The sequence below is a fragment of the Lemur catta genome, chromosome 8 (genome assembly GCF_020740605.2).
Source record: "Lemur catta isolate mLemCat1 chromosome 8, mLemCat1.pri, whole genome shotgun sequence".
NCBI classification, from domain to species: Eukaryota; Metazoa; Chordata; class Mammalia; order Primates; family Lemuridae; genus Lemur; species Lemur catta.
The window spans coordinates 87547905-87572132 of NC_059135.1; the positions used below are offsets into that span (position 1 = coordinate 87547905).

General features: G+C 34.2%; 1 protein-coding gene across 2 annotated transcripts in view; it reads right to left on the reverse strand.

Moving 5' to 3' along the window:
* Positions 1-414: 414 nt before the first annotated feature.
* Positions 415-24228, reverse strand: part of SLC35F5 (solute carrier family 35 member F5) — a 41251-nt gene continuing 17437 nt past the window's right edge. For both annotated transcript variants that reach the window (XM_045560264.1, XM_045560265.1), the window contains exons 8-16: positions 21374-21455; positions 19918-20005; positions 16000-16064; positions 13241-13345; positions 9955-10114; positions 7757-7847; positions 4202-4356; positions 3570-3663; positions 415-1260 (exon numbers count right to left, since the gene is read on the reverse strand). In XM_045560264.1, coding sequence (XP_045416220.1) covers positions 3588-3663; positions 4202-4356; positions 7757-7847; positions 9955-10114; positions 13241-13345; positions 16000-16064; positions 19918-20005; positions 21374-21455 — 822 coding nt within the window. In that variant the 3' untranslated portion in view covers positions 415-1260; positions 3570-3587. The remainder of the gene's footprint in view (positions 1261-3569; positions 3664-4201; positions 4357-7756; positions 7848-9954; positions 10115-13240; positions 13346-15999; positions 16065-19917; positions 20006-21373; positions 21456-24228) is intronic.

The following is a 24228-nucleotide window of genomic DNA, read 5'->3' on the forward strand; positions in this document are numbered from 1 at the left end:
TAAAAATCAGATTTGTTAAGTAATTTTGAACAGAACTAAACTACTCTCACAAAACTTGAAAAGGGAATGGATTCTGCTTAGTCAAAAGCTAGTGAAACCTGGGATATATGTTCACTGATGTTAATGGCAAATAGAGTCCAGGAGCAGTTGCACAATAAGTACATGTAAGTCCTATGTTTAGGAGTTGCAATTAGGAGTATCTTACATTTAATTTAATATTGGTAGAGGAAAAATTCAAATGTAATTTTTTAAGTAGAATCCCTGATTACTTTTCTTCTTTGGTATTTTAACCATCAAAAATTTATTTAGAAAAACTAAAATTCTTTAAAGCAGCAGCATCAAGTTCTAGAGTAATCTGGCACATTTATATGTGAAAAAAATTAGAAATTACTTGATACATTTATAATACACAGATACACATATAAAAATTTTATTTTAATAATACTCTTTATCACTTCAATTTAAATCATTCCATTATGAAAATTTCTTAATTGAAGAGACAATATTTCTTCAAAACTCTAAACAGAGCTTTATCAATTAAATTTACAGCAATATCACCTTTAGAAATACACAATTCTTCATTTTATAATAATACTTCTCCTTTAAAAATTTGTCATGGTTTGTCACAGATTTAAAATACAAGGCACCTAATGCTATGAAAGGACAACACAGCATATGTAGTGTAAGTGAACCAGATCGTTTCTCAAATATTTATTCTTTTTAAAGTCCTACCAAATTTGCATGAACATACCTGTTGCATAAATTAAACATTTTTCTATGTGGTTAATTTGCAATATTCTACAAAACTCAAAAATATAATCCGTACCTATTACAGGCAGCTTATTTTAGCATTTTACCTGTCAGAAATACTGGTCTATGAATACTTAAATGATTTCTTAAAAACATTTTCATAATATAGTCCAGCATTTAACAAATATGTGAAAATAAAGTCTCCAGAACATCAGGATTCATTTCTTGATTAGTTCAAATGATTTCATCAGCTGAATTCCTTGAGATGTGGTAAGGCAGATTGGTCCTTTAGATGGACTATGGACTGGAACTTCCTATAATTGTAGTGATATGTACACAGCTACATAGCAAAGTACTTCATTATGAAAATGAAGAAAACAGATATGAGAAAAATACATTTTAGAGTTTCAAAGAACTGAAACTGTTATTTTTCAGACTAGGCACTGAAACACTTTTCTACAAAAACTTGCCAGAGATTGTCTCTTCGCTGTATAGTGTTCCATTATCAAGCTAAAAACAAACAAAAAAATACATAAAAACATGATTAGATTATAATTTCCTATAGTTCAGGTTTTAAAAAACAAATTATCTTAATGTTGAAATATCTATCATATATTGTATATATATTTAATAACTGGATACTCGAAGCAAGTACTTAGAACTCATGAAAGTGACTTCTATAGCAATGTCAAAGGCTGACATCTACAACTTACTTACACATTACATATTAGCAGTTGGTTTTACTCCTGCTGTTGTCCACCATTACCCTTGCAGAGACCAAGACTCCTGCTCAACCTGTTCTACTCTACACTACTCTGTTGCAATGCATCTTCTTTAGTCTCCACTATCTCCCCTTTATCCAGCTCTCACTTCTAAAAAGATTGAAACCTTGCCTGGGTCGGGGTGGGTTTGAGTGTGTATGGAAATAATGCACAGCATACCAAGGAAAAATAATGAATAAATTACAGTATTTAAAATCTTTACAGAATATAGTTAAGTCTTCACTTAACATTGTTAACAGTTCTTGGAAACTACAACTTTAAGCAAAATGACAACAAAACCAATTTTTTTTCCTCATCAACATTATAACAAAAAAATTTATTTGAGGAACTGTTGTATAGCATTTTGCTTAAAGGCGCAGTTCCCAAGAACCTATCAACGACATTGAGGACTGACTGTAATTGTGTTTATGTTTTTTAAATTCAATGATGGCAAATAAATACATATGTAGTTCCACTCCTTCGCTTCCTCACAAAAAAAGACAACCAAGGGATTTTTCCTTAAAAGGAATAAACCAATGGACAAAGAGAAGACCTGTGAGACAAGAAAACAGCAGCCAACTCTTGCTAGCAATGGAGAAATAGGACCACATATCTCTATAAGGAGGGATGAAGAAACAACTAAAGACAGGAAGATTGGTACAAAGTCTAGAGAAAAAGCAGCTAGACACTCAGATGTCTTCTCCTTACTTTTCACAGTTGGTCAAGTGCCTCTTCTCCATCTCATTTCCATCTACTCCAAATTATGCAATAACTACACAGGGAGGAGGAGGTAGGACTGATGGGGGCTGGGAGGCAGGCATGTGGGTGGGAGCAGAGGAAAAGTAAACTTGAAAATAACCTATTCTCATCAACCTCAGTGGAAAAGTCAATTGAAGATGGCTAAAACTGAAAATTCAAGAAACAAAAGTCATAAACATGATACTTAAAGACAGGAAGGTAAAGAATCAGCTAAGAGTTTAAAGTAATTTCCTCAGAGTAGGAAAAGAATAAAAGCAGGACGCAGCACGGGCAGGGTGGGGCAGGGGTACAAGTCTTGGAGAACTAGAACTCAAACCGTGGGGATGTATGACCATCACAACGGGAAAACTAGATTAAAAAACAAGCCACCAGAGAAAAACACAAAAACTAAGACAATTAGCCTTAGATTAGAGGTAAATTTACCAAGAAGATAATGACACTTAAGCTTCAAGGCCAATGTGAGTGTTAGGAGTTGAGAAGTTGTACCATGTTCTAGGTGGGGAAGGGAAACCCAGTTGCGATCAGGAAAACATTTCAATATAAATTGCCTAACGATATCTCAGAAGGAAGGGACTTGAATCTTCAGAATTCTAGAAATTTATTGTGATCTCTCATTCAAAATAAACAATCATTTTTTCTATCTGCCAAAGATACACATTGGATTTATTTCAAGCACTCTTTCAGCAAAACATTAAATATCATGCACTCTTTCTGTCATCTAAGAAATAGAAAGACAATATTTCTTAAAACCTAAAAAATGAAAAATTGTTACTGAACCATTGCTAAGTGACAAAGCAGAGAATCTGGATATACATTGTATCAATTATATAAAACACATACACACAGAGAAAAGACTGGATATACACCAAAATATTACATTTACTCTTACTTTCATAATCAGAGAAAAAATATTTTTCTAAAGTATCTCACTAAATAAAATGATGACCCTTAGCATGAATAAAAATAAGAGTTAAAACTTACTGATCATTTAATTTGAGTCAGTCACTACTGTATATACTTAAACTTGCCAAGCATTTAATATTTTTAATAACCTTATGAGGGAGGTTCTACTGTAATCCCATTTCACAAATAAGAAAACTGAAGCGTAAAAAAGTTAAGAACCTTACATAAGGTCACACAGCTAGTAATGGAGAAGCTGGAATTGGAACCCAGAGGCTATTCCCTTAGCCTTTAGGCTGCACTGCCTCTCAAACAACTAATTATGGAAAATCAATCCTACGTTTGAATATTACAAGAATAAGAATCGTATTCAATACTAATGCCAGCTCACAGACATACCTGGGCTACAGACAACAGCTAACTAGCTCCATCCTCCTGAGAAACACCGTGCATAGGAATGAGACTCTCACACTGTTCGCTGTCTTCTGGAACTCTTCAGAAAAAAAAGCAACAGTTAAAGAAAGCTTTACAGCTAAAAGGGAACCTTAAACATTATCCACTCCACTGGCTCAAGTTGTGAGGTCAGGATACAAGCTAGGGGCAGAACCAATACTAGGACAAAATTTCCCAAGAACTTGTCCCAAATTCTTTTTAGAGTAAAATGTAAATAGTGTTTTTTCTTAAAAAGAAAGAAATCAAAAAAAGAGAATTTTAGGCAGTGCTATCATATTCTATTATGAATTATGTTCAAACCAATAAGTCTTCATTTAAATTCATTATGGCAAAATAGTAAGCATTTTGGTTTTACCTATGAATCAAAACATTTTTTCTGAAAAGTAGTTAGGAAGAAACTATTTTATTACCCAAAGGATCTGAACAAATTATTTTATTTTTATCTAGCATAACATAGATAAATTATATTCTTTTAATAATTCCTCATAAAATCTCTAAAAACTAGGCTAGCATGATATGACTCTTACTTTATTTAGCAAACATTATTTTTTAAAAATCTGTATTGGAACTAAACCTACCTCTGAATTCGATGTTTTCTGCATATAAAGGCAAAAATTCTTCTGATTCCCACCATCACAGGATCCCAATTATTATAATGGCATAAGAGAGTTACAATAAAAAATGAAAAAAATACAGGGATAGCGCCTGCAAAAAATAACCAAGAAAACTGCACCTAAAAATAAAAGATAGGGGAAGAACAAACCCACAATTATTAGGGCAATTTTCCCCTTTAACATAAATTTTCCATCTGTGAAAACTAGCAAGAATAAGTTAAAACACCAAAAAGATAACAGTAAGCACAGACAATGTATTATTAAGTATATTATTATTAAATAAGGATTTAGGACTTCAACTTACAATTCCACTTACCTAAATTACCAACAACAATACTTCTTGCTTGGAAAATAGGCTTAAGGAAAGCCAAGAAGGAATGCTTCCCATTTATTAGGCATAGTACACCATGCAGAAATATCCACTGTGAATACCACATTGCACACCATGTTGCCCATTTCTTCTTTACTGTTTACTGCCTATTCTCAAGTGGATCCCTTTCCCTCAGTTACTGAAGTCATCTTCGAAAAGGCACACTTAAACAAGTAAGTTATACTTGTGCTATGTTGTATTATGTTACAGTTAAGACAGCACTAAAAACAAACGAAATCGTTAAGTGCAACTTTTGCAAACCTTTTACTAACAATTTGCAACAAATGCTAATCATGACACTCAAAACCAGCTTGATTATTACCTAATAACAAATGAAAAAAGTTTGAAATGAATTAATGACCTTTAAAACAAAGAAAATATATAGGAATACTTTTACTATGGAGTGTTAGCCAGAGAAGACAAGCAACAAGACAAGCCTCAGCAGTGAAGAGCCCTCCAATGTCACCAAGTCTGATCCTCCAATCTGTCATTTATTAGGGTTGTCAAGAAAATAAAAAATAATGAGATGCCATGAAGTTACCATTAATAAAAATCATTCTTCCCTTTCCCTAGTTTACCTTTACAATCTAGATTCAAATAACGATCAAAAACAATTGTCAAAGAAGCCTGCACTGATCAACAGTAGAGACTTAGGTGCAACATCCTGGAGGTCTGCTTTTAAAATAATGATGAAAATAGTAACTCTTATCTTTAAAATAGGGAAGGAGAACCATGTTTATTTATTCTGAGAGTTTAAAAAATAAATAAATAAAAGAGGTGTGGAATCATAGGCAAGACTCCCTCTGGTGGAAAATATATACTATTCCATTTCATAGCACCATTAGAGTAAAGGGGTTTTGTAAGACTAATATCTTTTAAGAGGAAACTCAAAACACATAACACAAGAATAATAACTGACAATTTTTAACATACATGCCCTGTTTGTATGGTATACACACACAGTGGCTGAGTCAGCCTAAGAACAGACAGGAAAGAGCAGTTATTAAGAAAAACAAAAAAGCCTTCATTTAGTGAATCAAATTACGGAGACATTTTTAACATATTCTTGGAATATTTACCAGAATATTTAATAATCTAGAAAAACCATGATGCCTTTAAATCACCCAAGATCAGAAAAAGTATTAAAAAATTATGCATGAGAATTAAAAACGTAGATATAGTCGATAGAATGATTTCATTCAACTAAAAATCTTATTTTATAACTGAATAAAAGTAAACTTTATAAAAGTAGAGAGAATCCTAGAAGACTTTTAAAGGTAAAATTCACTTTCAAGAATGTCGTTATTTATGTATTGCCTTGTAATAAAAAACTTCTAATTTGATTTCCAATAAGCTATGCAAACAAAAGAAATAAAGACACTTATTAAAACAAAGCAAAATGCCTAAGTAAACAAAAATTTTTTTTCTAATTCTTGAATACATCTGAATATAAATCTGAATTTGGTCAGGGAAGCTTCCTATTATGCAAAACAATTATAAGTAGATTAAAATAATCAATTTGTTTCAAGCACAATGTTAACAAAGGCTAAAATTTCAGAAGCCATCTGTAAATATGGTTGGCTAATAGAACCCAAAAAACCTCTGAAAGTGGAAATTTATCCTATCATGTTTCTATTACAGTTTTGGACACACCCTGCTACTTTTTCCAGAAGGAATCTCCCTATCCTCAACGCCCACCCAAAGCCCAGCCTACTCATTTAACTCATTTCCCAGTTCTACATGTGAAGACAGTGAAGAAAAGACTATTTGGTTACGTTTTTCTAATTAATTACATATACATACATTTCCCCGTGTGTTTTGCCTTCATCCTAAAATAGTTTATTAAACAAATTAGTCATTTAACAAAATAAGGTCCCCTGTAACAGTTCTCTTAAAAATTTCCTAAAATTGACCTTCAATTTTTTTTCAATATACAAAAGCTTATGTTTTTAAAATATCAGTATGGTAAAGGTGATTTATACAGCAGTCTACCAAAAGTCTTTAACAAGCACCTCCCCAGATTCACTACGACCATTTTGGTTCATGTTCGGGATTACAACCCGGAGACGGGGAAGGACCTGGATATTATTTAAAAGAATTTAATGATGTGTAATTTTGGTATTATGTGTATTTTATAATATTCACATTCTTTGAAAACACATGGTATGTAAGATACTTAATTCTCAATTAAGGAGAAGATCTCCATTCTTTAACCATGACAAATAAGTAAGAATTTACTGAGCCATAAAACAAAGTTAAATGTCAGCACAGAATTGTTTTATAAAGAGGATACATATCACTGAGAGTATTTCGCCTTCATCTTAAAAAATGCAAAGATCTAAAGAAAAATAGCTTTAAAAATCTGATTATTTTTACACCATTATAAGCCTCTAGGCTTTGAAGTATTTTCCTCTTCAAATTATATTAAACCAAAACACACACACACTTGTCACTTAGTACTTGTGGTTAAAAGCTTACAAATGCTGAACTGTGTGATAAATGGCTACCCTCCATCTTTCAGCATCAGCCAATGGCAAACCCATGCTACCTCTAGGAGCACTGAGGCTCCTCCCTTCTAGGCTGCTGGCAGAGACACCTCAAATTCTCTTTTTTGTGATGTTATCATTGCCAATATTCATCACAAGAATCTCTGCACTCAGATCAGCAGGGCTTCATAGAAGAGAAAAGGGACACCTGCTCTGCTCAGTCCCAAAATGAACATTCACTGAGAAACAGCATCGTTCATGTGCTGCTCTTCTCTCCAGTATCAGCATAGTGCTAAGGAACCTCTGATAAGAGTTTATCTTAGAAGCCAAAATACTATTACTTATATGATAAAATGTATCCCCTATTCCATATCACTGACTTACCAAGAACATCTGAAACAAAATCAGCTGAAAACCCGAAGAACTACATATAAAGATAATGCCCTTAACTTAGAAATTTAGAAAAAAAAAATGAAAAGCTAAAAATGGAGATTATCCATTGCTTTGGTACTTTTGGTATTTCTAGGTAGTAAAGTACCTTCAGATAGAAGACATCAAGTATTATTCATATTTGTATCCTGTATAATTTAGTCATAACCCTTAATTTTCATTTGGTCTGTTTTAACAATATACCTAAAGTATCTAACAAACAGTTTGCCTTACCTTTTGCATACACATGTCAGCTATTATGGAAAGAGGTATTGTGAGGCTTAGTGCAAGTGTGCCTATCAATGATGAGGTAAGAAAGCAGCCCCTAAAAGGAAACAAAAGAGAAAATATGCATTTTTATATTAAAAAAATAAAAGAACGAAAGAAAAACACTGAACAAAAGACTTTTTAAACTATAATATAGGCTTGAGAGATCAGGAGCAGAAATAAGAACTCAGGATGGACTGAGACATAAAAAATAATAAATATATTAAGATGATTCTCAATGTTTATCTTCAAAGATCAAAATATAAACATATAAGTATTAAAAGTTCAAAATATTTTGTTATTTTCAAGATCTATTTATAAATATTATTCAACTTTGGATATATAATTTCTATTTCATTAATTTTTTTAAAAAACTGTTCAACAGAGTTCTTATAGTTTTATAATGCTACTTAGCTAACAAAGAAAATAGCACTGTTAAAATAGCAGGACGATACCTTACACGTAGACTTTAAGAAAGTGATAAACCAACATGCAACTCTGCCTCCAAAGCAAAACATCTCACTCTCATAAAAACTAAAATAGTGTATTATTCTTTTGATTGGCTTAGCATAGAAAAGAAGGAACTGGATATTTTTAAGAATATTTCTTTGTTGTTTTCCACTTTTCAAACAACTGTTCTAACCAAAAGCTAAGCTCTTCATTTTATTTCCACCTTGAACTATCAATGTTGGTATGAAATTCTGAAATATCAATCTGCATATGATTTTGTTTAGTTAAAGGAAAATATTATACCAAATGGAGGTAGATAAACCATTTACAAAGACTAATAATTTGGGTATGTATGAAGAAAATGATAAAAAATGATAAAAAACCATAATGTATGTATTAGAACTACAGATCCATGGAAGTTATAGGCAAGTAAATTGTAGCTCAGTATATGTGTTAGAATTTAACACTGCCTTGCAATAAAATGGGCTATCTCTTGATAAAGTATCACCAGAAGTATTCACTGGGGCCTGGACAATTAGTCTCCACTGATGAGGTAAAGGGAACTCAAGTACTTGTGTTTCCTACTACTCATGAGCTGCTGTGTGAAAAGAGGATACAGGGGTCAAATAAAGCATACATTCCTGGACAGTCACCATGCAAAGTACTATAATAAAAATCTGAAAGGTAGAATTAGAAAACCTGTTTGACTTAATAGCAGCTTTTCCCAGTTTAGCTGATGGCTGATTCCTTTTGTCATCTATTAATATTTCAGGTTAAAAAAAAGTTGGGCATCTAAAATATATGTAATGAAAGATGAAAAAATGAGTAAGTGAGTTGGTCAAAGAGATTTAGATCAGCAAAGGAGTTCAGATAAGTACGTAAATTATTACAATACAAAGTAAATCTTTAAGTACTACACCAAACGGAGTAAATATGGAAGATATCAAGAAAATAGAGATATTTCCTTCACTGGACAGGGAGATGGGGAGGAGCATAGGCAGGGCGTGGAGGAAGATTTCACGAGAAAGTCCGTTTCTGTTGCAGTCTTTTGCAAGGGAAAACTAGTTAATGGTCTCAATTAGTATGTAATAAAATTCATCTAGAAGTTTAAGTACAATTTGTGTATTTCTTTTTAAGTTCCTATTAGATGGAAATAGGACTCAATATAAAGCTCTATATTTGAAAGATTTCTCAAACCCCATACATGATACCATCTTTAAATTATTTTAACCTTATTATCACATATCAATATATTTGATATTATAACATATCAAAGTATGTTAACATCTTAAATTAATCAGTCTATGGTTTACACATCTGGCTCACCCACAGGAAACATCCTGAGAATAAACAAAACAAAAAAGCCTATGAACAACCAACCAGATGTTCCAAAGCCTCTTAAATAAACAAAGCCCCCTAGATTCTCACTTAGAACCCAGGCATTCATACTTGCCATACACATCTTATAAGTCTGGATGTCCATTAGATAATGACTACTTTCATTTGCATTAACACTCTACTTCCTAGAAACACTTTAATGTATTCAACTGTAAGTGAGAGTGTGTGTGTGTGTGTGTGTGTGTGTGTGTGTGTGGTGGGGGATGCACAGGAGGGACCATCAGCAGACAGAAGAAATATAAATGCTTAAACAATCCAAAAGTCAATTAACTGATAACTAATAATTAATAACCAATAAGAGAATAAGTAATACATACCACAACCACAGGAACTCTGAGAGAACTGTTCCAATAAGGCCATTAATGATAATGCACATTAATACTACTTTATTGGGAAACTCAAAGTCCTCAAATCCAGTATAATGAAGTAAAAAAAAACCTGGCCATAGGAGCAGCAGAGTAAACAGACCTACAAAACCTGAACACATATAAAAGAGACGAAAGTTAAAATTGTAATTTATTTCAATTTTCGAATCTTATTAACCCTGTAATTAGAAAATATTAGATTTTGCACAAAAGGCTCCAACAGGTTTCCTTAACTAGAATTTCTATGGGTTTGTTTTCAAGTGAGTTCGGTGAATAGCTCAATGCCAGAAAAAACTGCATCAAGGAATTGGTGATCACTGAGTCAAAGTTCAATTATCTCCACTATATGGGAGCAACTACTGTGGAATAAACCACTTAAGAAAATTCAACAAGAAGCGTTGTTAACCTTAGCTATTAATAATATAGTATCCTAGAACTTAAAGAAATAGCTGATTATGTATGCGTTTGTGTATTTAGCCTAAATTAATTTTGAGGAAATAGATGGTTTGCTCTCTGATTCAACTCATTTATGTTCAAAACACCTATGCTATGCTGGGAATAATGGAGGAATATTCCAAAGAAAATAAAATTCTCTGCCTTCTAAGAACTCTAGCTAGTTGGTGAGATAACATATGTGCACAAATAGTTATTCAACATATGAACTAAGTACAGGCTGGTTACTCATAAAGGAAAGCTATCCATGTAGTGGTTGAAAGGTGTACGCTCTATAGTCTGATTGTCCTGGGTCCAATCCCAGCTCTACAATTCACTAGTAGTATACACCTTACACAAGATGCAGAACCTCTTTTAAGCCTCAGTTTTCCAATCTATAAATATAAAATAATATTTAATTAGGCTGCTGGGAAGATTAAACACTTATAAAATATATCATAGCACCTGGCACATAGTTAAGCACTTAATAGAAGTTAGCTGTTATTATTATAGAAATTAAGTTTATAAATGACTATGTACATGTGAATGTAAAGACTATAAAGAAAAAAGATTACAGTTGTATAGTAATTTTTGTTGCACTTTCTGTACAGTCTAACAACACAAATCTACTATTAGATCCATGAGGTAACCATAGAGCTTTCTTAAAAAAAATTAAATTACAGTAGATATATATTTTATACTTGCCATGCCACCTAAATAATAAACCAGCATTTAGGATGCCTAGTTAAATCTTAACAGGGCAGGAGCACCCACTTTCCATCTGCTGCTAAAGACTCACAGCCGCTCCACCCCCTTCTCTAAAGAACTGTCTCTGGAGAGCAAAACAAATCTGTCTTCCCCAGAAAGTTCCCACCCTCACCACCCCACACCCTCTGCAGCCCACAACTAACTGAAGGAGTCACAAGGCCAAATGGGCCAAGGCAGGACAACTCAGAAGACTGCCTAGACATATTACCTGTTCTCCCTCTGCTACCTCGTTCTTTTTCCTTCTCCATCCTGCTTCCTTCACTCCCTTATAAGTTTTTCCTTCAGAAAACCAGTAAACCACCCGCACCAAATCCCTGTCTCATATCCTGCTTTAGGGAACCCAACTTAGGACATCTAGTGATAAAAAACCAAAAGGACACATACAAAAGGGACTAAGAACTTAAAAGGCTTAAATAACATTAAAAAGTTATTCTAATTAAGACAACAAAATTTGGCATTATCAAGAACCAAATCTATTTTCTGGCCCTTGAAGTGATGATTCTATGAAATTTCACATAGATTAGCCACCTTTGACCTAGAGACAAAAAGTCCAAATGACTTCACCTATTCCCCAGAGCCCCCAGAATCTAGCACCACATACCTTCCTGTTCTTCCCGCAAGCGAAGTCCCAGCACAATCATTAAGCCTCTGCTTATACTCCCCTGCCTCAAGAACCCCCCACATCCCAATCCTAACTTCTTCTTCTACAAATCCTATATAAAGCCCAGAGCAGGTCAATATTGCTTTACATATCACATCGCATATGAACAGAACCAATACAAGTTACATGTCTATATGGACTCTCTCTAATAAGAGTAAATGAAGCAATTTTTCTTGCAAATTGCCACTACTAAAAGAAAAGTGTCACTGACATAACCATTTACCTCAAATACTCAAAAAAATTAGCATTTCATTCCATTGCAAATGGAATTTTCTATGACTCTAAAATAAGATATCATTAAAATTATCTTCATTGAAGTATATTTCTTAAATTCTATACTTAAAAGGCACTTAAGCAATCACTCAGTCTGGTGGCTTTTCAAACATTTTATTTTTGTTAATCTTTAGGTGCAAGTATTCAAACTATTTTTGGTGGAAAATCTTTTCTACAAATTAAATTGTAATGCAAAAAGCACAAAAAAGTAGAGTTGTTCCAGCTGAAGCAGCAAAGGAATCCAAGAACCAGACCCGTGCATGCAACTCTACCTCTTCCTAGCCTTTCCAGGGCCCTCTGTATTCCCTAAATCATGGTTTGGAAGCCATTCATCTAGTTCAATTTCCTCATATTTCAGATGAGTATGAGACAAACCTCCTGACTCCCTGTAAGCTGCACTTTGAACTCTCAGCACCAGGCTTCTTTATCTGTTTAAATTCAGATATCTTTAGGAAGATATCTTATCAATGTGCATTTCTTTTGTAATCTTACAGATACTGTAAGTTCTTTACTATGCTGATTTTAGGCAAAGTAGAATTTATAAATCATATTAGGTATTTTATTTACCAAAACCTAAGAATTGGTGCCAAAAGCTGTAATTGAGTAATTTGAGAATCTATGTTATAAAAGATCCTGAGTCTTAAAGATAAAATATAAATGGAAAGCCTTTAAATGGCCAATTTTTAGTGAAAATAAGTACATAGACTGGAACAGTATTATACATATCATTTTGGGGCAGTTCCCCCAAACCTATGCTTCCAACAATTCAAAAATGGTAAAATGTATAATACAGCAGGTAAACTTTCACATGCTTATAATAGCATAACTGTCACGTCAATGAGGAAAATACCTGATTCACAGGCTGAAGACATTAACATGAAAAAGGTGTGAGGAGTTTCTACCAGCGTTCCCTCATAGATGCACAACAGTGCAAGACAAAGTAAGAGAAAAACATTGAGACTGGACTTCATAATCTTTAAACAGTTTTAAAGAATCATATGCAGGGGGGAAAAGGCTTCCTTATTTATTCCTTCCAAAAAACAAAATCAAACCCCTAAGTTAATCACTTAGAGTAAAAGCCTCACAAGTTAAACATACTCTTACCAAAGAACATTGGGATATCCAACTTATCTTCTCTGTCTACTTTTCTCTTAATCATAACAATGTAGACAGCATAGAGCATGGCTCCAACAAGAGACCAAATGGAACCTGTAAAAATCAACATGGTTAAAGCATCCATTCATTAACTCATTCAATACACACTTTAATAATATGTCAGATACTACTGCAAGAAATGAGTATGCAAAAATGAAAAGATAAAGGCTGGGCATGGTGGCTCATGCCTGTAATCCTAGCACTCTGGGAGGCCAAGGCAGGAGGATCACTTGAGATCAGGAGTTCAAGAACAGCCTCAGCAAGAGCGAGACCCAGTCTCTACTAAAAAATAGAAAAAATTAGCCAGCATGGTGGTGCACACCTGTAGTTCCAGGTACTCGGGAAGCTGAGGCACGAGGATCACTTGAGCTCAGGAATTTGAGGTTGCTGTGAGCTAGGCTGACACCACAACACTCTAGCCCGGGCAACAGAGCAAGACTCTGCCTCAAATAAATAAATAAATAAATAATATATATATAATGATATAAATCATCTTTATAATGATATAAAGACATATAATGACCCCATCTATGTCTTCCAGGAGTATATGAAGGAGTTTAATGTGTCAACAAATAAATATAAAAGCATTCACCTCAATGACCTAACCAAACCGATACATGTTACAGCAATAAAACTCGTAACACCGTTTTTAATTTTGAAATATATGCTTCCTATTTTTTCCTGCCTAAACAATTTTGACACCTGGCACTATCCAGCTTAACAAATGCTTCTTTCATCACTATGCTGTTACTTTTATTGTTTTCTCTACCCCCTTATATCATTCTTTTTTTTTTTTTTTTTTTCTTTTGAGACGGTCTCACTCTGTTGCGCGAACTAGAGTGCCATGGCGTCAGCCTAGCTCACAGCAACCTCAAACTCCTGGGCTTAAGCGATCCTCCTGCCTCAGCCTCCCAAGTAGCTGGCACCATGTGCCACCATGTGCCACCATGCCCGGCTAAGTTTTTCTATATATATTTTTAGCTGTCCATATAATTTATTTCTGTTTTTAGTAGAGACGGGGTCTCGTTCTTGCGCAGGCTGGACTCGAACTCCTGAGCTCAAACAATCCGCCCACCTCGGCCTCCCAGAGTGTTAGGATTACAGGTGTGAGCCACCACGCCCGGCCTATATATCATTCTTAATGTATATTCCACTACCACCCCTATCTTCAAGACTCTGTTAAAGTCCCACTTCTTTCACGAAGTATCCTTTCTACTCTGCTGAATTCCCACCCTACTTGTCTTCTGCTTTAGCCAATTATACTAGGTTAAATATGGCATTATTTTAATCTATAGTGGCTTGATTTTGTAAATCTCATATTGTTTCATATCAAGAACTCCTTGAAAAATGCAAACACATAACTTATACTTTTTAAGATTCCAAAATATCTAACATAGTGCGGAGCTCATAGTACATGAATAATAAATACTGATCCTTTTTATTAACTCACTCTCAAAAACATTTAAGTCTTTTAAAACAGCTAAATAATCTTCTCCTGCCAAGTGATCATACTAAATACTTTAATCAATTATTCAAAAAACCATGTTTGATTAAATCTATTTTTATTTTTTTCAAGCTTTCTTTAAAAGCAAAAAAAAGCCTGTCAACAAAATCTTTCACACACACAACATATATATGTATATATATATATATATATATATATACACACACACACACACACACACATACACACACACATAAAGAGAGAGAGAGTGTGTGTGTTTTATACATACAAAGTTGCTTGGAGTGAGAAGGGTAAGCTATGTTCAAGGCATAGCTCACTGAGCAGTAATGAAGAATAATTTAGAAAGCATTGTTCTGTTTAATAAATTTCAAATATCTAAAGAAGTATCCAAGGAAAACCATTAAGCTGGATTCTGATTACCTTTGTTTTTGTAAAATCTAACCCATGGATCAAAACTAAGTGTTCACCATAGTAGTAACTGTTTCAGGCAAGAATCAAGAGTGAAAGACAAAATTTGTGGGTTAAAATATAATAGCAACAGGAAATTTGTATAGTATCAAAGGGAAAAATTAGTAACTTCACACTGGAGCAAACTGGCAGACACCATCTTAAAATTAACATTGCTAGTAATGGAACCAATCAGCATTATGTACCTTCTGGTATGATGCACTAACCAGAAAACAATACCACTTCCATGAAATTTTTAAGAAAAATGCACCACCTCAATTTAACCATAAGGAAATTTCAGACAAATGCAAATTGAGGGACATTCTGCAAAACAACTGGACAGTACCCTAAAAAAGTATCAAAGCCATAAAAGACAAAAAAAGACAGAGGAACAGTTCCAGATTAAAGGGAATGAAGGAGACATGACAACTAACTAAATGCAACAAGTGATCCTGGACCAAAAAAAGAACATTAGTTTTAAAAAAAATTGGCAAAATTTAAAAAGGCTATGTAGACTACAGTATTATAATCAATGTTAATTCCTGATTTTTATAACTGTACTGTAGTTATATAAGTTGTTAACATTTGGAGAATCTGGGTAAAGGCTATGTGAGAATTCTGTAAACTACGAATTTTTGTTTACATTATTTCCAAAGAAAAAGTTTTTAAAAAGGCCCTGTTAGTGCCCACCTGATGTGTATGTATGTGTGTGAATGCCCACACACACGCATAGAAACAATATGCACAAAAATTTCTTGTATACTCTAAAAGAGAGAATGCAGAGTCAGGTACTTACCTATTGTATCTCTTCCAGCAGATTTTTCAGACCCTGACAGGTTTACCAGCACAACACCCCCAATGCTATGAGAATAACAGTAATTACTGATGAGCAAAATAATCAATTCTGTAAAAGGCTAATCTTAAAGATAAAAATTATTTACAAGTTATCAATGTTAGGTTTGTTCTGGGTGAGAACCCGAAAAGTATGTATACGATGCAATGAGGTTAACGGAAAACTTATATAGTGATCATAAAGCCCATGACACAAAAACTGCAGGAATCTGGAGAGTCCAGAGGTTATAAATCTAACTCCGACCCAGACAGCTGCAGTCATGCCAGCATTCCTATCCTCGCTGATAAGGATCAAACTACCACCCCTTCCCATCTCTGCAGGTGTTGCTCACTACCCCCCCAAAAACCCTCTAGAAAACCCAAGGCATTCCCCTCCCTCCTGGTGGGCACTCTTTGGCCTCCACCCATCTGCACCCAGATGCTCAAAATAAATGGCATTTTGCTTCACATGAGGCTTCGTGTGTCTCCTTTTCAGCTCCAAACCTAACAATCAAGACCAATCTCAGCTTTGGGTAAAACAGTAAAAAAATTTTGTGATTTCATTGATAACAGCTAATAATATCATCAATATAATATAGTGTTATACTTGTATTAACACATTTAATCCTCACAAAATATACAATATTGCCTTATAAGGAAGTATTATTATTGCCATTCCCCTTTTACATATAAAAACTAACAACGCACAAAGACGTGAAGCAACTTGGCCGAGATCACATGGCTGTGACCGAAATGCAGGCAGCCTGGCCCCAGAGTCCAGCGTCTCATGTGCTATGCTATCTACTTCCTTTCAGTTAGGAACAAATTTATCAACTTGTCATCCCTCTTCCAATCTTTCTTTTGGAAATATAAATATATTAAACCTATATAAACCCAGCAATGGCACTATTTTTGCTTACTGGCAAAATCTAAATTAACAGTAAAACTATATTCACATACTTAAATAATTTCACTAATCTCATGATGTTAGTGGATAAAAATAAGACTGAATTAAGGATGCAGAGAGGTCACTGAATCATTATTTACCGAGTATTTAATATGAGCAAAGCACTAGGTTACAGGAGTGAACAAGACAGTCCTTTTCCCAGTGAGCTTACATTTTCTATTTCTATGCACCTTGTAAATTCTATATGTTTTTTCAACAAAAGAAATATTGCTAATTTTAAAAAATCAGTCTAACCACTGTAACCTACTGATCAGAAGATCAGCGTGGCAATGGGACAATATGCAAAAGAATATTTTTCCCCTTATGGAATTATGTCATCACAAGTCAAATATATTTCTTACATTAAATATTCATACCCTTCAATTGAATCATCACAATTTTGTGTAATAATCATTGTTCAAATTCAGATTCAGCTAGAATTCACTGAGTACCCACAATATACTAGAAACTGGGGATTTTGTTCCCACTTAGATGATAATAATGGTTAAATATATTAAGCACCTGTTGTGTATCAGACATTGTTCCAAGTACTTTAGAAGTACTCATTTAATCCTCCTAACACTCCTATGAGACAAATCCTGTTATTATCCCCAATTTACAGATGAGGAAATTGGCACAGAAAGGTAAGAAACTCGCCCAAGATCTCAAAACCAGTAATGATGCAGGCAGGATTGAATTCTAGGTTGTTTGGCTTGAGGCCACACTCTTTTTTTGTCTCTCAACTAATGAAATGAGATTTCTCAGGAGATTTCCTTCAAGATTGTTGCTAAGTCAAATTCTTTTCATGTCCTCAGATATTAAATTTCATTGTAAAAGCAATGCAAAACAAAGTATTAAACGTTAATATATAATTCTCAAGAACATATAATATACAAAAAGTTTCTAAGTAATACTTTTTTTTGAAGGGACAGATAGTAAATATTTTAAACCTGGAGGCCATATGGTCTCTGTTGCAATTCAACTCTCCCTCTGTAGTGCTAAAATAGCCATAGACAATTTGCAAATGAATGAGAATGGCTGTGTTCCAATAAAATTTTATTTACAAAACCCAGCAGCTGGCCTACCTTAGTTTGCCAACCTGTGTTCTAGACCTATTTTAATGAGGAGTAATGTACTCTGTCAAAACATTTGCAAGTTCAATATTTTATGTCCATTTCCTTCTTTATCAAGTCTTTATTAAAATATTACAAAGAAAAGTTAAAAGTTAGTAGATATTTTGAATAAAGTTAAGTAAAACTTCATTTACTTCCCCAATACAAGGTGCTGACTCCGGGAGGTGGGGGGTGGGGGGAGGGGATGGAGGTATGACTACATGGTCAGTGCCAGGCGCACTGTCTGGGGAATGGACACACTTGAGGCTCTGACTCAGGGGGATGGGCGGGACATGGGCAATATATATAACCTGAGCTTCTGTACCCCCATAATAAGCTGAAATAAAAATATATATATATATATATATATATATATATATATATATATATTTCCCTAATGCAAAATTTTGCTAGGCTAAAGCATGCAAAAGAATAAATCCCTAGTGGCCATAAAGTCTAAATGGTAAATTAGTTGGGTCAACCAGACTATCCACTGAAACTACCACGGTTAATTTACCCTTATAGCTAAAAGAGAAAAACGCATAATAATGAGGGCCACCAGTTTTATGTGATTGCCAAGTACCAGTCTTTATGAGAGCCACTTTATAGATATTACCCCCAAACTTTAAAACAAAACTGCAAAGTACATATTATCATTTCCTCAACTAGGAAACCCCCTCAGAGTTTAAGGTAACTAACTACCTTATCCAATCCCAGCTCCGAAAGCTAAGAAACACTACTCTCTCCATTAAATCATTCTGCTATCTTCTCCAATTTTCTGTCACAAAAATAACAGCTTTATCAAACCAACACATCTTTCCTGAGTACTGTCTATGGGCAAAGCCCTATGCTAGGGCTTTGGTGACACATATCAAAAATAAGCCTTTGGGACCGGGCACAGTGGCTCATGCCTGTAATCCTAGCACTCTGGGAGGCCGAAGCAGGAGGATCGTTTAAGCTCAGGAGTTTGAGACCAGCCTGAGCAAGAGCAAGACCCCGTCTCTACTAAAAATAGAAATAAATTAGCTAGACAACTAAAAATACATAGAAAAAATTAGCCGGGCATGGTGGCGCATGCCTGTAGTCCCAGCTACCCGAGAGGCTGAGGCAGGAGGATTTCCTGAGCCCAGGAGTCTGAGGTTTTTGTGAGCTAGGCTGACGCCACGGCACTCTAGCCCCAGCAACAGAGTGAGACTCTGTCTCAAAAAAAATAAAATAAAATAAAATAAAATAAAATAAAAATAAGGCTTTGGCCTTCAAGTGTTTACACTCCAAAAGAGAAGACAAGACAAACATATACAAGTTAAATAAAAAGAAAAGAAATATAGTTATCAACAATACTGATGTTATGCAGTAATGTAAAATTATCCAATGAATTATGCAGAAAATTACTGAAAGATCACCTGAGGCTTAATTAGAGAAGACTGAATGTCACATTTCTAGGAGAAGTAGAAGGAGAAATAAAAATCAGAACAAAAGGGGGAATTTGTTTTAGTCAAAGGAAATAGAAACTTGGGAGATTATAAGGATTAAGATTCCACATTCAATAAAATGTGAACATAAGTACAATACTTAGTAAGTCTACAGACACATGAATAGGAACCAAAGCTGCCTTGGGGTCCTTCCATCTGGTTACCCTAGCAAGGAAGGTTTAGAAAACTAGTTCAGGATGTGACGCAGGGTTGAGTAGCATAATGTCCATTTAAAGTCTTCTTTTATCCTCATCTTCCTTTGCTTTTATAATATAAACTCTCCTGTACCACTACCAGAAATTTAACATCATATTTTCAAGCAGAGTAAGCTAGCTATTATGCTATATTCTTACCTTAAAATTACAGCTAATAGTTTAGAAAGGGTAAATCTATCTCCACTGTTACTTGGAAACACTGCAGCAAGGATTAAGGTAAAAAGTCCTATACAGAGAAAAGGATAAAAAAAGGTACATGAGTTTAAATACTGCTAACGTTGTTTACTATCAACTTCATTGTTTAACACATTGACTGCCACACTAAAAAAAAAATTTTTTTCCTTGGGGCCATGGTGTTTTATTATGAAAACAGAATAAAAGCTTTGAAAACAAAATGATCCTTTCTAATTTAATGAAAAATGTGTTATTGACTTCTATTCATTTAATTCACATTTTTAGAAGTAAATTGTCAATACTAACTGTAACAATAAGAATATCAACAAGTAAGATTTTCATGAACCAACTGCAGGGTTTTGCCCAGGTTTTGCTTCATGAGACCCCAGGTTCAAAACTAGCGTAAGTTAAATACAACTCACATGGCAATTAATGTGTTAAATAAGTAAATTATATACCTAACTTTTAAACTATTTTTTGTCATTCTTAAATAACTAAGAATAAGACTGTAGTTACCTAGGCTGAAATGTTCAAAGTTCATACATAAAAACAGCTTCTAAACTAAACCATGTTTATTTACAGGTCAAGTATAGTCCTATTTATTTTAAACTAATGAGTTAAATCGAGGATTCAGAATAACATTCTGACCTCATCACGATAAAGCCTGTGTGGAAAAGTTATTTTTATAGCTTTAAAAATATTTCGTTTACTTTCCAGACTTGGAAAGTGATTTAATCTTAAATATAAAACACCTATCATAGGGCAAATTACAGTTCTGAAATAAGCAATTACATTTAGCTAAAGGGTCTAGAAAAAGGTCTTTGGAAAGGATATGTGAAGGGAAAGACAACTAAACCAGCCTATAAAACTTTAATATATTGTTACATAAAAAATACTGTGAAGTATCTGAAGGAACATAAATAGCATAGGCTAAGGCATGAAACTACAGTCACGCTTAATGACAAGGATAAATTCTGAGAAATGTGTCTTTAGATGATGTCCTTGTGCAGCAACTATCATAGAGTGTACTTACACAAACCCAGATGGTGTAGCATACAATACACCTGAGCTACATGGCATGGCCTATTGCTCCTAGGCTACAAACCTGTACAGCATGTTATTGTACTGAACACTAATAGGCAACTGTAACACGATGGTAAATATTTGTATAACTAAACATAGAAAAGTTACAATAAAAATATGGTATTATAATCTTATGGGACCACCATAGTATTGATCAAAACATCATTATGTGGAACACGACTGTATAAAGATTAAAAGGCAGTTATAATAGGCTAATGTACATTAGAACTAATGTGGTAAGTTATAACAAGATAAAAATGTTTGTACATGTACATACATATATAGCAGAAATACATATATAGATTTATAATGCAGATTTTGAAAACAAATTTCTTACCAGAAGTTGAAGACAAAATATTAACTATAGCAACTTGTGTGTCTGAAAGTGCTTCTTGATATGACAAATTTGCCAAAAACCACTAAAGAAAAAGAAGACAAAGTTAACTCTTATTGAAAGACAGGTTTACATCTGTCATTACAATTTATAGTCCCCTCCTTTGTTTTTCTTCTAAACACTGTTATCACAAGAGGTTTTAAAAACTGCTTTGTATTGAAAAAAATCACAGGCTCCCAAAAGGACAAATATTTATAATCAGATCTGAGAACCTGCAACACAATTTCCCTTAAAAATTTTAACAATAGTTAAACCAACAATAGTTGGTTAATGATTAGCATTCAGGTTTTTTAAAAAATGAAGATAAAATCGAGTAAAATTTGCTTTATCCAAGTACTGATGAGACTCTTAAATTTATAATCAAATTTAACTTTGGGAAGATTCTCAAATATTAAAATATGTACAGATGAATACGACATAATGAGAACTCTGTTAAATCAGATGATGCTCATGGAGATGGATGGAACTAGATAGTTAGCTAGACTGATAGATAAAAGGCTATATCACTTTGGAAATTTAGAAATGTCCTATGAAAATTGTGACTTTACTGATTGTGATTGTTTTTCTGATTCTCACTTTAGAGGCACAACCCAATGAGTTCTTATAACTTTGGATACAGTGAAGGAAGTTTTCCAGCTACGAGGACTTTTTTTTTCCTTCTCTTCTGCTCATCCAGGTTAGGATATTCTTATATTTCCAATCCTGTACCTACTTTGATTTAGGGAATAAGAAATAAGACTTCTGTTGATGAAAGCTGGCCTGTGTGTATCCAAAGTTCATTTATTTTCACTGATAATTCATCCATTATTTTTGTAGATGAACACTTTTTTACTATTTCAAATAATGCTGCTATGAACATTCTAATTCTAGTACATGCCACCTGGTGTGTATACACATACATGTCACTAACGTATATACTAAGAAGTAAGTGGACTACTGGGTCGATTAAGTTAAACTAACTGCTAGCCTAATTTTGGTGTCTCTGTTACTTACACAGATTGACTAAAAGAGTTATTCCACTGAACACGACTTGTCTCTATTAAGAGAGGGACATCTTTCGATCTCTCTCAGTAGCTAAGTGTACAGTATGATTACTGGCATTTACACTGCAAAGCAGCAGCATAGACACATGATCATGGAGCACTACCAGAAGGCAGCAGATGGCTGAGAGTCCAGCAGTCTCCAGTCAGTGGATACCATACTCAAGACTCAGCCAGAGTGAGACTGTGGCAACATGATTCTGATTCCATTTGCAATCCTCTGACTTCCTAGATGATTTTGCTTGCCTATCAAAATGATAACAACTGGTGAAATGGGCAATATCAAACATATATGGCAATAGCAGCCACAATCTGCCTGTAGTTGAAGTGCTACAAAAGAGGCAGACTCTGCCCTTAATTATCTTTTGAAGACTTTCTCCTAGAACAGATAATGCTAATAGGGTGATAGTTAGCTTTATTGACCTACTTCTCTTACAAATTTAATAGTTAAATATTGTGTTTGTTTTCCAACAATCTCACTGGTCCCTGCTAATGCAAGATAAAGAAATAAAAATAGATCACATAGGTACTAGGCATTCAAAGACCTTAAGAATTCTTCATTAGCTATGAACTCTTTCCAAAATGACCTTCCCATTCTCTCCCTCTCCCCACTCCATTCTCTGGGTCTTGTTTCCAAGGAGCCTTCATCACAAAAGAAGACTCATCTCGACTATTCTCCAATAAAAATTATCCATACATCCCTCTTCATTATTTCAGAGTTGAGGACAACCACTTACTAATAATTATATCTAATTATATCAAATAATTAATATTTCATTATTTCATTAGTGATAATTCATTTTAAACTATCACAAAAGATATTCTTCTTAAAAAGATATTTAATTCATAAAAATTATATATGTTCAAGGTGTACAACATAATGATTTGATACATATATATATGTACATATTAAGTAGTGATTACCACAGTCAAATTAGCACATCCATCATCACCCACAGGTACCATTCTGTGTGTGTGAGGGGGTGAGGACACTTAAAAATCTGCTCTCCTGGACCAGGCGAGGTGGCTCACGCCTGTAATCCTAGCACTCTGGGAGAACGAGGCAGGCGGATCATTTGAGCTCGGGAGTTCAAGACCATCCTGAGCAAGAGCGAGACCCTGTCTCTACTAAAAATAGAAAGAAATTATATGGACAGCTAAAAATATATATAGAAAAATTAGCCGGGTATGGTGGTGCATGCCTGTAGTCTCAGCTACTCGGGAGGCTGAGGCAGAAGGATTGCTTGAGCCCAGGAGTTTGAGGTTGCTGTGAGCTAGGCTGACGCCACGGCACTCACTCCAACCTGGGCAACAGAGCAAGACTCTGTCTCAATAAAAAAAAAAAAAGAGACTCTGTCTCAAGGAAAAAATTAAAAAAAAAAATTTGCTCTCTTACGAAATTTCAGGTACACAATACAGTATTATTAGGTATAGTCACCATGCTACACACTAGTGCCCAGAGCTTATTCATCCTGTAACTGAAAGTTTGTACCTTTTGACCAACACCTCTCCATTTCCCCACCCCCATCCCCTGTCAACTACAATTCTATTCTCTGTTTCTATGAGTTCAACTTTTTCAATTCACTTATAAATGAGATCATATTCGTGAGTATTTGTCTTTCTGTGTCTGGCTTATTTCATTTAGCATAGTATCTTCCAGGTTCATCGGTGTTATTGCAAATGGCAGGATTTCCTTTTCTTTTTATGACTGATTAATATTACACTGTGTATATATACCACATTTTCTTCATCCATCTG